The sequence below is a fragment of the Rhododendron vialii genome, chromosome 2a (assembly GCF_030253575.1).
Source record: "Rhododendron vialii isolate Sample 1 chromosome 2a, ASM3025357v1".
NCBI lineage: Eukaryota > Viridiplantae > Streptophyta > Magnoliopsida > Ericales > Ericaceae > Rhododendron > Rhododendron vialii.
The window spans coordinates 21,491,566-21,506,614 of NC_080558.1; the positions used below are offsets into that span (position 1 = coordinate 21,491,566).

Consider the following 15,049-nt stretch of genomic DNA (forward strand, 5'->3'; position numbering starts at 1 on the left):
AGAAGATTTTAAAATTTTCCCCTTCCTTTATTTGGTTCTTAAAAAAAAAAGGGGAAGATTTTAAATTTTAACTTTACTTTTCTCTCAATTTCTCTCTCATTTTTCTTATAATTATTTTCTCTTATTTTCTGCTACCCGTTCAGATTGGGAATTTGGAGATATTTTGGGGATTGAGTAGGATTCGGAGTTGAATTTTGAAAAAAAAAATTCGGTAAACGGGTAGGGGTGAATATGTGTCTGTAATTGTCACGTACACATCCCAAATCCCCGTCTTATATCTACCAAAATATTATTAGTATATAAGTATTTTTAGACCTTTTACGCTCTTTTAGCCTAGTTTGTGTTAATGAGTTTTGTGAATCTGTTATGGACAATGTGCTCACAATCTATGAATCCCAAGAGAATTTATTGGTAGAATAAGATTGGATTAAGAGTCTTAATTTTTGGTCCATAATTTTTTACATCCATTTAACCAGTTTTGTTCTAAATAACATAATCATCTTGATTGAAATCTATCTTTCCTTTTTTTTTTTGGTTTGGATTCCCAATTCTCTGTAGGAATTCTTGTTTCCCGTTTGAGATGGAATTGAGACTAAAAAGCGTATGCGATAGAGATTGTGGTGGGAATGGGGATTGGATAGGGGCGGTGGATCAGGATATGTATCCACCCGCCCCATTGCCAACTTAATGATCTTGACTCAATAAAGTAATATATGTGAAATTCGGATATGTATTCAATCTGAATGTCATTTTTTCGCTATGATTTGGTATTTTCTTGTCAGTAGAGTTGCTTGGTTATTATCGAAGTTACTAGTGTTTACGCATTAGGTATGTATTGTGATTTGTAGTTACTGATACAATTTATGATTTTGGTCTTAAACATTGAAGCAGAAGAACATATTTGTGTTGTAAATAAAAGGGCTTAGCGATATTATGCACAACAATTAAGATTGACCCCTAAATTACTGTGTAGAATCGTAGGAAAAATTATTGCATAAGATTAGTCAATAGATATTTATGAGTGTGGATTTCAAATCCTTAATTACTTTTCTCAATTTTTGACCACTACCTACTTTTTTACCATCGCTTAATTGCTTTTTTTGTCATTATTTATTTATTAGATTACAAATAAACCACTCTTTGGTTAACTGGGTTAGGGTTGAATCAATATAAGTTTATGTGAATTCAACTTATCTCTTACATAACTATTCATATGATTAGTGCGCTTACGACTACATTAAAATTACACATCACCAATTACCGATGAAACAAAAGTGTAAAAATTGTTATGTTTAGCATGTACTCTGGCTTTAGGTGGGGCTCTTCGGTAACGGACCTTGAATTTATGGTTCCAGAGTTAGTTTAGGGTGCCGTAAGTTGGACTGAATGCCTATTTGGTCGTACCATATTTTTGTTTTGTGGTCATTCTATGTAAAAGATTGTCGTCTCTTTTGGCGGCACAATACGTCGTCGTGTCAGAAACCACACTCCCCCTACTGAGTGCGCTATCCCATCTTTCCCATCCGATAAATCCCAAAATCCCGTGCTGAGATTTTTAGGGTTAGGGTTTGCACATTGGAAGAAAAAAACCCAGAGCCAAAACACAAACCATAACAGCCGTCCACCCTCATCACCTGCACTTTACATGGCATCGACGGCGAACGGCGGTGGAGGCAGTTCGGTCCCGAAGCGGAAGCCGGTGTTCGTGAAGGTGGATCACTTGAAGCCAGGGACTAACGGCCACACCCTCACCGTTAAAGTAGTCAGTGCCAACGCCGTTTCACAACAGAAGAAGAGCCGTAACAACTCTCAGCTACTTGGAAAGGGCGGTGGTGGTCAAGCTCGCATCGCCGAGTGCCTCGTCGGGGACGAGACCGGCACCATTCTCTTCACCGCCCGTAACGAACAAGGTCCTCTCTCTTTCTCTATCCGTATGCATGCACATGTGTATGTATATACACACATACACACACTGCTAAGTCTTAGTGTTAAGGTCGTCCCTTACTATTTGGCGAATAACCTAGTCAGAAATGAGGGCAAGCAATAAATCGTCAAAACATTTGCACTTGTGTATGGAGCTGAGTTTTGTTGTAAAGTTGCTCATTTCTCTACTAGATGAGTTGTGGTCAGCAAGCTAACTGATGTATATCTATGTATACGCACATTGGCGGTGGCAGGATTTTTGTTTAGTAGGGACCCAAATCACGTGTATTTTCATATTTATAATAAAATATTTATTTTATAAGTACATATTGCTACTTGCGATGTCCGAAGAAAAGATGATACCACGTGTATGTGCGCAGCCACTGCATAAATTTTATACATGCAACCTAAAAAAATGATTGATAACTTGAAATTTTGAGGTTTTTTACCCCACACATGCAAAGTTGAAGACGTGAGAGTATCTTTCCTAATTAACCTAGAAATTAGTGCAATACGCAAGAGTAGTGGGAGTTGTGCAGGGGCCTGAGTCCCCCCTTGCACCCTCTTGGGACCGCCCCTGTGTACGCGTGTTGCTCTGTGGTTTATGGCTGTCTAGTACACTACTATTGATGATCCCATTTCAAGGTTGCTTGATCACAGAGTGTGCAGTTGTGCGTCATTATATTTATATATATGCTTACAAAGTTGGGGTTTGATGTTGATATGTTGTGTATGCAATACTTGTGTGTATATGGTGTTATTTTATCAAAGAGGAGCTTAGGGTTTAATTGTTTATGTATTTGGTTTGTAGACTGTTAGATTCCAATCGACCGTTCAATATAGGTTGATTTTGTCGGTTCATGTTGAAATTATGAAGAAAGTGCTTACGAATAATGATGCAGATTCGGATGAGTTTGAAGCTCTTTGCATGCGTACTGTATTCCTTTGTTTAGTTGACAACACATATGTCAAGTCTTTAAACGCGAATCCAAATACAGCTCAACTGATCATCATGCTTGATTTGCAAAACTACTCAAATGTTTTGCAGCGTTGACGAGAAAGTTAATGCCCCTACGGTCCTACCAGAAAAAAATGAACTGGGCTAGTACTTGAGTAAAGCTTTTCTGGTTTCGTTACTCGATTCCATCAGATATTTACCTGGATTACATGAATGATATGCTATGCTGTAACTTCTGTTAGGACCTCAAGTTTCTAGAAATTACAGACTATCCCCCCTCAGCTTTATGAAACTGTAGTAATCCTACGTTCCCTCGTTCAGTATCTATAAAAACTGCCTCCTTTTTAACTGTCCAATAATGACATGGATGGAAAAAACAATGTCACCAATTTGGAGTGCTCTTAAACTTACTTTTAACAAGAGAAATTTACCTTCGGTGTATGCGTGACATTCTATTTATTGACCCTGTTTTAAATTCGCTTGACCGCCCGTCAGACTCTTGGAACTTTTTAATACAAGTTTTTGCATGTAAACATGAATTCAAGATAGCATATCAGTTGGGGATTTGCAGTTGGAATATTTCTTAGAATTAAATGGGGGGTATATAATCTAAGGTGCTTTCTGGTCAAAATTGGAGCTTACCGGTATTTATATCTGAGATTAGTAGATTATCGGTTCTTATTGAGGCTTAGATCATCCGAAAGTGGTTTTTGAATTATGTTGCCTTTACTTTTATATATTTGGAATCTCATGAAGTGGTAAGTTTTTCAGTATTTCTCTCTTTTAGTTGTCCAAACGGGCAAAAATCTTTAATGGAATTTCCTAATACGGTTCATCTGAGCACGCTTGTTTCGTGTATTTCATCACATTTGTTTTGCTTATCCTCCAAATTATGAGTTGTCCTTTTTCTCTTTTGAAGCATTGATTAGAACTTTAATGGCTCATTTGTTAGTGGGATAAGTTGTGAAGGGATACGAGAGTATACAATAAGACGGGGATATAGTAGGAGGGGAGATTATTGCAGATGGGTGATTAGTTATACAGGATTTGGTTGGGTATCTTTTAGGAAGAGGGATATATGGATGGATTTGAGTAGGTGGAGGTGAATGGCATTTCTGTAATAATAATGGCATTTTTGTAAGTAATAATGCCATTTCTGTGAGTAGAGGCCGGATATAGAAGGGGGATTATTATTGATTTGTGCGTAAGATGTGAAAATTTAATCTCAAGGGGATAAAAGTTGAAACGATTCCCCGGATATCATATTCGGGTTCAAAGGCGTTAACAACTCCCGGATTTGTGCACCCCCGATTGCCATATCAAGGTGGTCTTATATCCCTCTGCCAATGACCCTTAACAAACAGGTTGTGAGGTCTTTTATTCTTGTTTGCTAAATTGATTTCCTACTCAAGAAAATTTGTTAGAGCTATTTACCAAAAAAAATTGAAAAATTTGTTAGAGCTTCCATGGGTGGTGGTTTGCCTTTTCTAGTTTTCTTTGTGGTGCTGATAGTACCTTCTTCTTTTCCACTAAAATATAGCTTCCTCTTTTTGCAGTTGACCTTATGAAACCAGGCACCACTGTTATTCTTCGTAACGCAAAGATTGACATGTTTAAAGGGTCTATGAGGCTTGCTGTTGACAAATGGGGCCGCGTTGAGGTCACTGAGCCAGAAAAGTTCGTAGTTAAAGAGGATAACAACCTGTCTCTTGTCGAGTATGAATTGGTCAGTGTCGTCGAAGAATGATTGGAATTTCTTGGAAGTCGAAGTTTTTGGTATCCAAGTATTTATGAACTTTGGCAAGCTAATGATTTGTTTTACTGCGGGTACATTTTTTGTTACTGGTATATGGTTTAGTATACAAATGCGCTAGATCGAGCATGATCTTAACATGTAGTAGGAAGCCAATGTCAGTTCTCTGGTTGGTATGCAAAAAGAATTGTGCTTGATGTCGGTGAACTTTGATGTGCTAGGCATGCTTATAATATATGTTTAAGCTTGCAGTTCCAATTGTTTGCAGGTGATGGTTTGTTTTATTTTATGGGTTGAATTTTATTTTTTACGGTTGTGAAATGAGTTTTGTTTTGTTTTGCTTCGCTTCATGTAAGGGATGATGAGGTGAGGTTTCATCGGTTTTTTGCGCTGTGATGTGTTGCTCGTTATTGATCTTGTACTTTCTGGCTGCAGTAGATTACTAGATTCTACGAATGTTGACTAGCTGAGTACAAGTAGTTCTATTAGGTAAAGGCCTCTCATTCCTGCAGGAGGATCAGGTTTTGTACAGTTTCTAGTTCAGTCAATATCATAGGTTCATGATCTATACGTATAACACTGTTTTGTGGGCTGATATTGGATGCAGTTCTTTGCCAATGCTTTTCCATCTCTATACCTTTCTTCTTTTTGGACAAATTTGGATTTTCGTTGAGCAAGTTAGAATTGTTTAATGGATTTAAGTTTTATTCGTTCTGGCTTTTCTATTTTTTTTTTGGGTACTTCGGAATTTATTTATTCGTTCTGGCTAGCCATGATTCTTCCCCGGTTTCGTCATCTATGTACCATTTGTCTTGTTGGCAGATATTGCCCAGCTCTTTGCACAGGTTTTAACTGCAACATTTCCAGGATTTGAGTTCCGTGGTTGTCTCTCCGTTTCGTACATAATCGCGATTTAGTAAGACATTGATGTTGTGTTAGTGACAGATTTGATAATATAACAACGGTTTGTCATCCATTCTATCCAAGTCTAAAATTCTCGATCTGCCGGAGGAGTCATCGCTATCAATATTTTTCTACGCAAGACCAAAGCATTTGCTATTGACAAATAATTGGCAAGCATTCATTTTTGTTGGACTCTTCAACCCATGCCCAAATGATTAGCCATCCATGTCACATCCACGGCCGTGGCAAATGGCTTTTAATTTGCTAACATTTTGAACCAATTTGGAGCGACTGGGAGTTGTAAATCCTTGTGGGTAAAAATTCGACATTTCATCTTGCCAAATTATGGAGATGTGGTAGCATGCTAAAATTTGACATTAGGAGCGGCATGGTAGTAGTAGCTTATATCATTGGAGATGTCCCTTTGCTTCTCTTTTCTTTTTCTTCTTTACCATTGGAGAACGCCCATCCAATTGGCAATTGATGTTGCTCCCGTGAAATGATGTTCCAAATATATACTCCCACCATCCCAAAATTTTGTCTGGTCTGCAAAACGAAAATTTCAAATCAATAGAATTTTTTCAAGGAAAAATTCAACACTTTATTTTTACCTTGTTTTGCAAATCAAACAAAATATTTTGCAACAGAGGTAGTACCCAATTCTATGAACGGAAGGAAGATTTGTAAAGCACCACAAAAATGCAAAAAGATCTTGGCACTAATGTATCCGTTTTCTAAGCAACGAAGGTGCCGGCAAAATTTGTAGGGAGCCTGGGTTTTTCACTTTTGATAATAATGAGTAAAGGCTTGTTTAATAACTTAAATTTAGCACTTAAAACTGAATCACTTAAGTACTACCTCCGTCCCAATTTAATTGTCACTTTTCAATTGATTATATCTTGTAATTTATAATGTTTTAGGTGATTTGAAAACATTGTATTATAGAACAAATCGAGATCTATCAAACAAGATCCATATTTGATATAAAATTCATTACCAATTTAAAGATATAACTAGTTTTTTTTTATCCAGTTAGAATAGAACTGAAACAAGAAAATTGGGACGGAGGGAGTAATAAGTGATTCAGTAAGTTTGATAACGACATTATATATTGCTTAACAAATTAAGTGCTACTTAAAAAATGTAGGCTAAAAAGTTGAAAAAAAATAAGTAGCTTTGAGCTACTTAATTTTGGCTGAATTCTTATGTTCTTGCATTTAATCACCATACCACCACCACAACCTCCCACCACCACCACCACTTCATCACCACTCCTCCACCACCACCACCACCACCACCACCACCACCACCACTCCCCTATCACTCCATCACCACCACCACCACCACCATTACCATTACCACACTGCCGCAATTTGTGGTGGGATTCTCGCAATTTCCACCAATCACAGGAGGGGTAATGGTCACTCTCTTTAAAGAAAGGTGAACGAAATTATTCTTATTTTAAAGGGTGTGCTTCTTTGTTTAAGCCCAAGTATAAAACTGAAAAAATATTTAAATAAGCAGAAAACTGACGAACTGGGAAGGAAAAACTTGATTCCAGAAGCTAGGAAAGAGGTTATGAATTATCAAGCCTTTTTAGCTTAAGAGGCTTAAGTTGCAACAAACAAGCAGACACAGTGCAAAAGCAGGGAAAGCTGATCGATGTGTCCTTTTTAACCCACGCGAGCCTGTTCATTGATGATCAGAAATGACTTTCATCCCAATTAGACAGTATGAACTAGGACCAAAACCATCCTTGCACTCTCATCCAACCAACCAACTCAACGCTGCTTCAAGCATGAGTGGCAGCAAAATCAGAATTATTGCAAAGCTACAAAGGAGTTCCATGCAGCATAACTACCAACCATTTATTTTCAGAAAAGAAGCCAAGAGAAAATGTGATCCCTTACATTACGATACCCATTTTCTGTTGATCAGAAATCAGTTGACCGTTGATTTCACAAGAATCAAGCAAATAATGCCTCAAGGAGTCTAACAGAGCCTCAAAATGTCCACTGATGTCCGGGAAAACAATGATCAAATGCAGCATCTCAACAAACAACTATCATCCATCTACAACACAAGAACAGAAGAATAAACTTACGGATGATATTAGAAATGAACAAACTTTAAAATCGGTGGCTACAACAAAAAGTCAGAAAAAGGTGTAAACAAAACAAGTAACAAACTACATTGTCTGCTCTGCTAGCTGTCTTATTAAATTGCAAAGAAAAAGTAATGGAAGCAAGATGACGACACCATGCCCAACCCGAATTCAACCAATGAATGGTAATCACAGCCCTAAACAAAGAAAAACCCAGGTCAGAAAAAGACAAAAGGAAAAAAACTGGAAGCTACTTGTTGGATAGTCCAACTCATCATCCTCAACAAAGAAGATTCAAGACAGGGCTGAACTAGAAGCTGCTTATAACATTTACCAACCAAATTTCACGAGTGTGGAAAAGGTAAAACCCATTATTTCATGCAACAATGAAAGTCACTTAAGCGGACATCTATTGTATTGTCTCTAATTCTATTTTGTTAAACATACTGCCACAGGCGTAATAACAAGTACCAACAATTATGACAATTGAACAAGAAAGGAGGATAAGCAGGAGACAAGTTGCCACCGATACTGGGACCTTAAACTTCCGCCAGAATCCACCTTAATTAAAAATCTCAAAATAACAAGTACCAACAATTATGACACTTTGCAGAATTTAATATCATTTTGACACTGAAGAAAAGAAGTCAAGGATATACAAGTTTTGATCCCTATTATTTGCGGTTCATTGTTTTGCCACATAAATAATAGAGAGCAAAATTATACTTCAAACCTTTCGCAAGGAAATAATTTGGAGCATCAAAACAAATCATAATCCACTGCGTAAAATGGCTACTAGGTTGTGCTCTAGGTCCTCTCAGGTTTCGAAGCAGATAATCCTTATATCATTGGATATATTATAACTTTTCCTTATGTCTCCAGTTTAAATTTAAGGTACCATATTAGTTACTAAGCAGAGATCCATCGTCATTCTATGAATGTAATATCTGCTACGAAACATAATCATCATTATGACCATATGGCACAGGCCCATGAGTACACTGGGATGCATCTTTGGGCTTCAGCCAGAGATGCCAACATTCAGAAAATAACGATGAACAGAGATTAGGCAACTGAGCCGGTCATGAAAAAATCAGACAGTTACAATCATTTTGCATTATTTCCCCTCAATAGAAGGGAACCTTAAAAGATGTCACCAGCAACCAACTAGGGCAAGCCTAGTTGGCCACGCTTGTATAGTCTCAATTGAGAGGTCAAGGGGCCAAATCTTGCTGAAGGCAAGAATTGATTATTATTTCCCCTTTATAGGAGTCTTTCTTTTTGGTAGATTATTTCTTTCCCATATGAGACTATTGGTTGTGGGTTGTCTATTGGGCTTAGTTTAGTGGTAGCGAACTCTCATATGATTCATGATTGATGTAGCATCCCATGATTGGTAATTATTACGATATATATGAATGTAATTCTCCTATAGCTTACATGAAAAGGAACAGATGTCATCAACAGATAAACTTTGTTTCAAAATAAGAAAGGAAAACAGCCACAGAAGTATTACGTGAAAAACTGCCTCTGGGAGTCTTTTATAAGAATTCCATGTAATTCTTATTATTGTGCATGACCAACATTATGAAATTATTGAAGATTGATCACTTGTTTCTCATCTATTCCCACGAACAAAGTTTCTTACTTAGCCTAAGAAAGAGAACTACCCCAATACTGTCCCATCTTTGGTAGCAAACTTGCAACATCATCTAGTCCACTCTAGCCCTACCACAGAAAACAGAATGCAGAAGAATACGCATTCTTTTATTATATGCATACATGTATTCTAGAAGCACCCACATATGCGCGCGCACGGTTATTTTACAGAAAAACTCTAGTTTCAAATCAAACCTTTTAGATCAGAATATTGGATTACACCCAAACAAATGTTCAAATTTTGAACTACTATACTACAACTGATTATAATATACACTAATTAATTTAATGATAACATATTATACATCATACAGTTGGTAACTTTTGTTTGTTAAAAATAGAAACAATATTGGCAAACTCTTGGAAAAATGAAGAGACAAGACAGTCAGCTTGCATGATTGAACAAGTTGGTTTAGATTCCATATTTGAAAATCCAAACAAACTGTTTGCAATCCTGTGGATGAATGAAGTTTTTGTCATCAGAAAGGTTTTTGAGAAAAGCTAGTCACCCCCAAGAGTGAACTGCTTGTTTGTTCTGTAAGCACGTTGTGCCTAACGACACAAAAAAGATTCATAAATTAACGAATGCATATAAAAGAAAGGTCGGTTTCCCATGACTTCAGTTTTATTCTCCTTAAATAATCAATCTTCTTACCTGTGTCAATATTTGAAATGCAATAAGAAGCAAGAACCATTCTCGCCTTTCCCCCCAACTAAAAACCAAGCTAAATGGAGGAACAAGCGTCCATGAGCATTAGAGAAAGAGTCTTGAAGGCATACCGAGGACAAGAAAATTGTCAATTGAATCTAAGTTGAGGTCCCATTAAAGCCTAAGATTTGACAAGACACATTGTGAAAGATACAGTGACAACAAAAAAAGAGAATAGTCCAACAGCCTCATATAGAAGTAGTACACTCTGTTGTATTCAGTTGATTACAATAACATATAGGAAGAAAATGTTTTCCTGAATTGAAAACTACACCAGTTTAGTCCCCAATACTGACGGTATGGGAGGCAAAGATTGGATACAGACTTGAACATAGGCATTAAATGCACATCTGCATGTCCTCAAGTACAGAATGTATTCCTTACTTTCAGAAGAATCAGAACTATGGGTCCCCAAAACAAGAGTTTAATCTCTATTAAGCTATTCAAGGTGAAAATCAAAGCACCTATATTACTAGAATTCAGATAAAAAGAAACTTTGATATGAAATCTTTGTACTCGGGTAAATGGGCTCCTTAATTTTTATCAATGTGTTTGCGGACAATATGCTCAATCCTGTAAAACAGCTATAAATATACTGTTCCCGTTATCCTTGAACAAAGTTTAACATTCTAGTGACAATTTCTGCAACCATCACATAAAAATTTATAGAAAGACCACTCCACCCCCTGCCCCACCCCCAATCTTCTTATCTTTTCTTCCTTCTCTTTTCTTTTCTCCTCGTCCCTCATTCCTAGTCTACCATTATGAGATCTTCGTCCTTAGATTTGTTCCTCTCTTTTTCACTAAGGATAAACCCCTAATCATGCAACAGTTTGATTTCCTAATCTATCGTAGGCCAAGGATCCCGCATTTGAGGTTGTTACATTCTCACGATAAAGGTAGAGGCGGTTATGGCAGTGGCGGCGGTGAAAAGGGAGGCGGCGATAGTGAGCAGGGAAGTCTGCAACGGAAAAGAGTAGGTGGGTCCACATTGGTACATTTCAGATTGAAAAGAAGGAAGTGAGGTGGCATCAATGGGTCACATTGTTGACCAGAAATCCAGCGGAGCTTGGTGCATAGGCAGTTTCAGGCCGCCAACAGGAGACAAGCTGGTATGGAAGCAATGTTGGTGGAAAGGGAGGCAGCATCAACAGACATGGTGGCAACGGTGGTAGCGGCTTCTATAGTAGCAGTGAGGGGCTACAGTAGCAGTGCTATGGTGCCAGTGTAGCAGTTCGGTGCAATGGCATCAAGAGTGGTTTTGAGGCTGTGCTTCATACGTTCGACTGTGTGATTGGCATGTTGTGAGCTACACTCTTTTATGTTGTTGAAATGTTGTTTTATTGGCTTTTTGTTGCTTTCGTATTGTTTTATTAGTTGTTCCTTTCATAAAAAATTGTAAGATTGCGAGGCGGGTTGAGAGTTCGCTAGTAGCAACATCACGAGAGTTCATGTTTTCTCTCTGAATTTCTCTCATGTATTTCTCTTTGTAGGTACCCATTTCATGGTTTGATCATAGAATTCATGAAATTTCCCTTTCCCTGTAAAAAAAAGTTCATTGAAATCTTGAAACATCTGAATATCTACAATGCATTGTATTCTCGTACCCAAACTATCTAACACACAACAAACTTTAAACGAGCCATTTGTTCTCATTGTGAATTGCTCTTTCTATTCTTCGTATGGTTCATTGAGGGAAAAGCAGGCTTTTAGATACTTTTTAATTTTCTCTATGAGACGCCAAATTCCCTTCTTTTGTCTAGAGAAAAGATTTCTAGACACGTTTTGATTGAAATGAGGGATTTGAAATTTGTATGAGGTCGGTGGTCAGTCTGGTTCTGGTCCAAGGATTAGGAAGTAAATTTTCTTTTTTGGTTGTAGTGCTAGCCCAGATGATAGATCTATTTTTTGGCGATAAAAGAATTCATGGCTATCAAATCCTACGTAGAGTTCAACATTCGAGTTTTGTTCATGTGTTTCCTTTAGGTTTGTTTTTCACTATTTCCGACCGTAAGGGCATGTTTGGAAGTTGGGGAAAAGAAAGGAAAGGAAAATAAAGTGTAGAGGAAAATTAAATCTTTGTTTTGTTTTTTTCCTTCTTGTTTCCACTTAAACTAAACAAGAGAAAAATATTTTCCAGGCCTTTCTTTTCTTTTCCATAGGTTCCAAAGTCTGTTGCTATGCAAGACTTTATCCAATCCAAACAATCGTACGGGCAATTTTTTGAGGAGTTAATTCGCTTAATCGTTAGTACTAATAATACAAAATACCAAAAGTCTGACTATGCGCCAAACAACCAAGCCCTATGAGATTAAGATCCTCCCCCCACGCGCCCCCCCCCCCCCCCCCCCCCCCCCCCCCCCACACACACACACACACATATATAATACTTGAAGCAAAATCATTGAACATTGTGTAACCAAACAAAAACACATACACACACATTTCAATTGAAAAAAAAAAAACGATTACCTTCAAAAGTCCAACAGTAGCACCGAGGAGCGACGGAGAGCATCGAAGTCAGGAATGCCGAGGCAGTGGCAGTGTGAAACGGCAGCATCGAGTCGACACTCACGCAGCTCATCTCAACTGGAGACCTGTTCAACGCAAAAAATTATTTCTCCTTATTCCAATTATCAAGTTAAGATCCAGTAAGTGAAGAAGAGTAGTGAGTGGTAGAGCAACCTGAAAATGCGAGAGGAGAGGGGTTTTCGAGTCGGGAAGCAAAAGGGAGATTGCACGGCCGCCTTCGGTTTAGTTCCGGCGGCCAGTCTCGCCCCAGCGCTTCGGGCTGCAGCGGCCGAGCGGAGGACGGACCTTGAGGCGGCGGCGTACATGTCGGTGGTTATGGCAACGGAATTCAATTGAGGGCCCAAAAAATGAATTCCTTTTTGTCTTGTGGGGTTTTGTTGGGGTTTTGGGGAAGGGGAAGAGTTATATTAGAGTAGGGTATAAATACTCTCTCAAAGAATGTCACTGACAGCAAACGCCATCATCTTCCTCGCAAAATGACTAAAATACCCATGTTTGAAGACGTCAAATTAGAATGCAATCGGTTTGGTCGGTTCCGTCCATTTTTATCACCGAAACGGAGTTGCTCGGTTCGGAATGTTTAAAACCGATATTGAACGGTTTTTGCAATGACTCAGTCAGTGTCAGAACTTAACATTCAAAATCGTTAGGTTAGGTCGCTTTCCAATCGGTTTGGTTCGATGGATGTTACCCATTTGGGAGTTTTAAAACCTCAAATCAATAATTCTGCACCTTTCAACCCCGAATAAAAACTCCAATTCACAAGGAAAGTGATTAGCGAAGGTGAAACATTGAGAGCAAAGATGATGAACGGCAACTTGATTTGAACAGAAACTTCGCGGGGGCTGCTAGCCCTTCTGTAACCTCTTCAATCACGAAAGTTTTGCCACATCCAGTCATAGATTTGGTGTTTGAAGCTATCAAGATGATTGTATTATCATGTGAACATATATATATATATATATATATATATATATATATATATATATATATATATATATATATATATATATATATTTTTTTTTTTTTTTTTTAGAGATATGGACAAAAATAGACAATAGCTGGGGGAAGGGAGGGGGAGAAGAGGATTGAAAATTCCGGATAACTAGTCTCTCTACCTTTTTAATCAGTTAGACATATGGCTAGGATTTAAAGTGGCACATTAAAACTTAATTGGTTCAGTTTGGTGTAATTCGTCCGTTCTACCCAAAATTAAAACCAAATAGAAAATCAAGTTTTTTAAATATTCAAAACTGAACCAAAATTGAATGATTAAAAAATTGATAGAATATCCTCCTCCTATATATAAAGGAGGAGTTTTTGGGAGGTTTTTTCAATTTCGGACCAATTTACCCTTTAATTTTGGCCATATTACCAGTGGCCCAACCAAAACTCAGCCCATATCAGGCTGCCACGTGTTTCCCCCTTTACATCCCTCCCTCCCCCGAAATCCACACCAGGACGACAACATGAGAGAGAGAGAGAGAGAATGGGGGATCGGTCCATGGAGAGAGAGAGAGAGAGAGAGAGAGAGAGAGAGAGAGAGAGAGAGAGAGGAGGAGGAGGAGGAGGAACGATCGCCGACCACCACCGAGCCACCCACCGCCAGGGACGACCACCACGGCTCCCGGTACCCGCCCACCACCACCTCCGGTGACCACCGGTGCACCCCTTTGAGAAAAATCGCCTCCCCCAGTCGCAACCACCGGCGCCAAACCCGCCTACCGCCAAGGTCTCTCTTTCTCTCAACGGCTCAACCGCCACATCTCCACCTACCGCCAACGTCCTCTCCACCTTCCACACGAACGGCCATTCGAGACCAGATCGCGTCTCTCCTCTGCTCTCTCTCTCTATCTCTCTCCCTTCGAAACTCTAGACCTCTCATCATTCGGTGTTCCCGCGGGATTTGTGATGATTTTGGTCCATCGATTTCTGCTGGCTTCTTTATTACGCTGCTAGCGGGTACTGGATCTCCGGGTATTGTGGGCTGAAGGTCGATCTCTGCGTGTTTCGTCGTCGTCGGTACGTGCTTCCGGATCTGGTTTAGGTCTTTGTCGCCTTGCTCCGCGCCGACTGCGGTGTGGTTTTATTTTTTGGAGCATTTGTGGTCTTGTGTATTGCGTAGATTATGGTTTCTGTTTGTGGTCGGCCTGCGTGCCTTAGCGTTGTTTGGGCGCGTGTTGGTTGTGGTTTCTGGTTATGCTATAGAGAGAGACATGGGCTGATTTGAAAAATTGATAGAAAAATTAAGGGTTATTAGATCCTCATCAAGTTCATGCTATGTGATAGGATCAAAGTTTGATTGCGATAATAATTTGATAGGTTGCTTTGTAGCCTTATTTTTAGTTCCCCTCAGGAAATCTTCTTGATGCTCTATCTCTGACATTCACGCAGATGCAATATATAACGTAGCTTCACCAAATCTTTAAGTAACCAAGAACACTCATAATAGAAATTCAGAGCTCCACATATAGAATTCAAGTTTGATGTTAATAGTCGTGCTAATTT

At 38.7% G+C, this 15,049-nt stretch overlaps 2 protein-coding genes across 3 annotated transcripts; one reads left to right on the forward strand and one right to left on the reverse strand.

Annotated features, from left to right (window-relative positions):
• The first annotated feature begins 1,424 nt into the window (after nt 1-1,424).
• LOC131315896 (uncharacterized protein At4g28440-like) lies at nt 1,425-4,892 on the forward strand. The gene is made up of 2 exons (XM_058345126.1): nt 1,425-1,910; nt 4,438-4,892. The coding sequence occupies exons 1-2, from the start codon at nt 1,646-1,648 to the stop codon at nt 4,626-4,628; spliced, it is 456 nt and encodes a 151-aa protein (XP_058201109.1). The 5' UTR covers nt 1,425-1,645; the 3' UTR covers nt 4,629-4,892.
• Nucleotides 4,893-7,184: 2,292 nt separating this feature from the next.
• Nucleotides 7,185-12,941, reverse strand: LOC131316602 (protein NUCLEAR FUSION DEFECTIVE 6, mitochondrial-like). Of its 2 annotated transcripts, none has more exons than XM_058346026.1 (3): nt 12,695-12,941; nt 12,482-12,606; nt 7,185-7,610 (listed from the first exon to the last, which is right to left on the reverse strand). In XM_058346026.1, the coding sequence occupies exons 1-3, from the start codon at nt 12,844-12,846 to the stop codon at nt 7,603-7,605; spliced, it is 285 nt and encodes a 94-aa protein (XP_058202009.1). In that variant the 5' UTR covers nt 12,847-12,941; the 3' UTR covers nt 7,185-7,602. The 2 variants fall into 2 exon arrangements, with proteins under 2 accessions (XP_058202009.1, XP_058202008.1); XM_058346025.1 differs by lacking the exon at nt 7,185-7,610 and adding an exon at nt 7,627-7,838.
• Nucleotides 12,942-15,049: the final 2,108 nt, after the last annotated feature.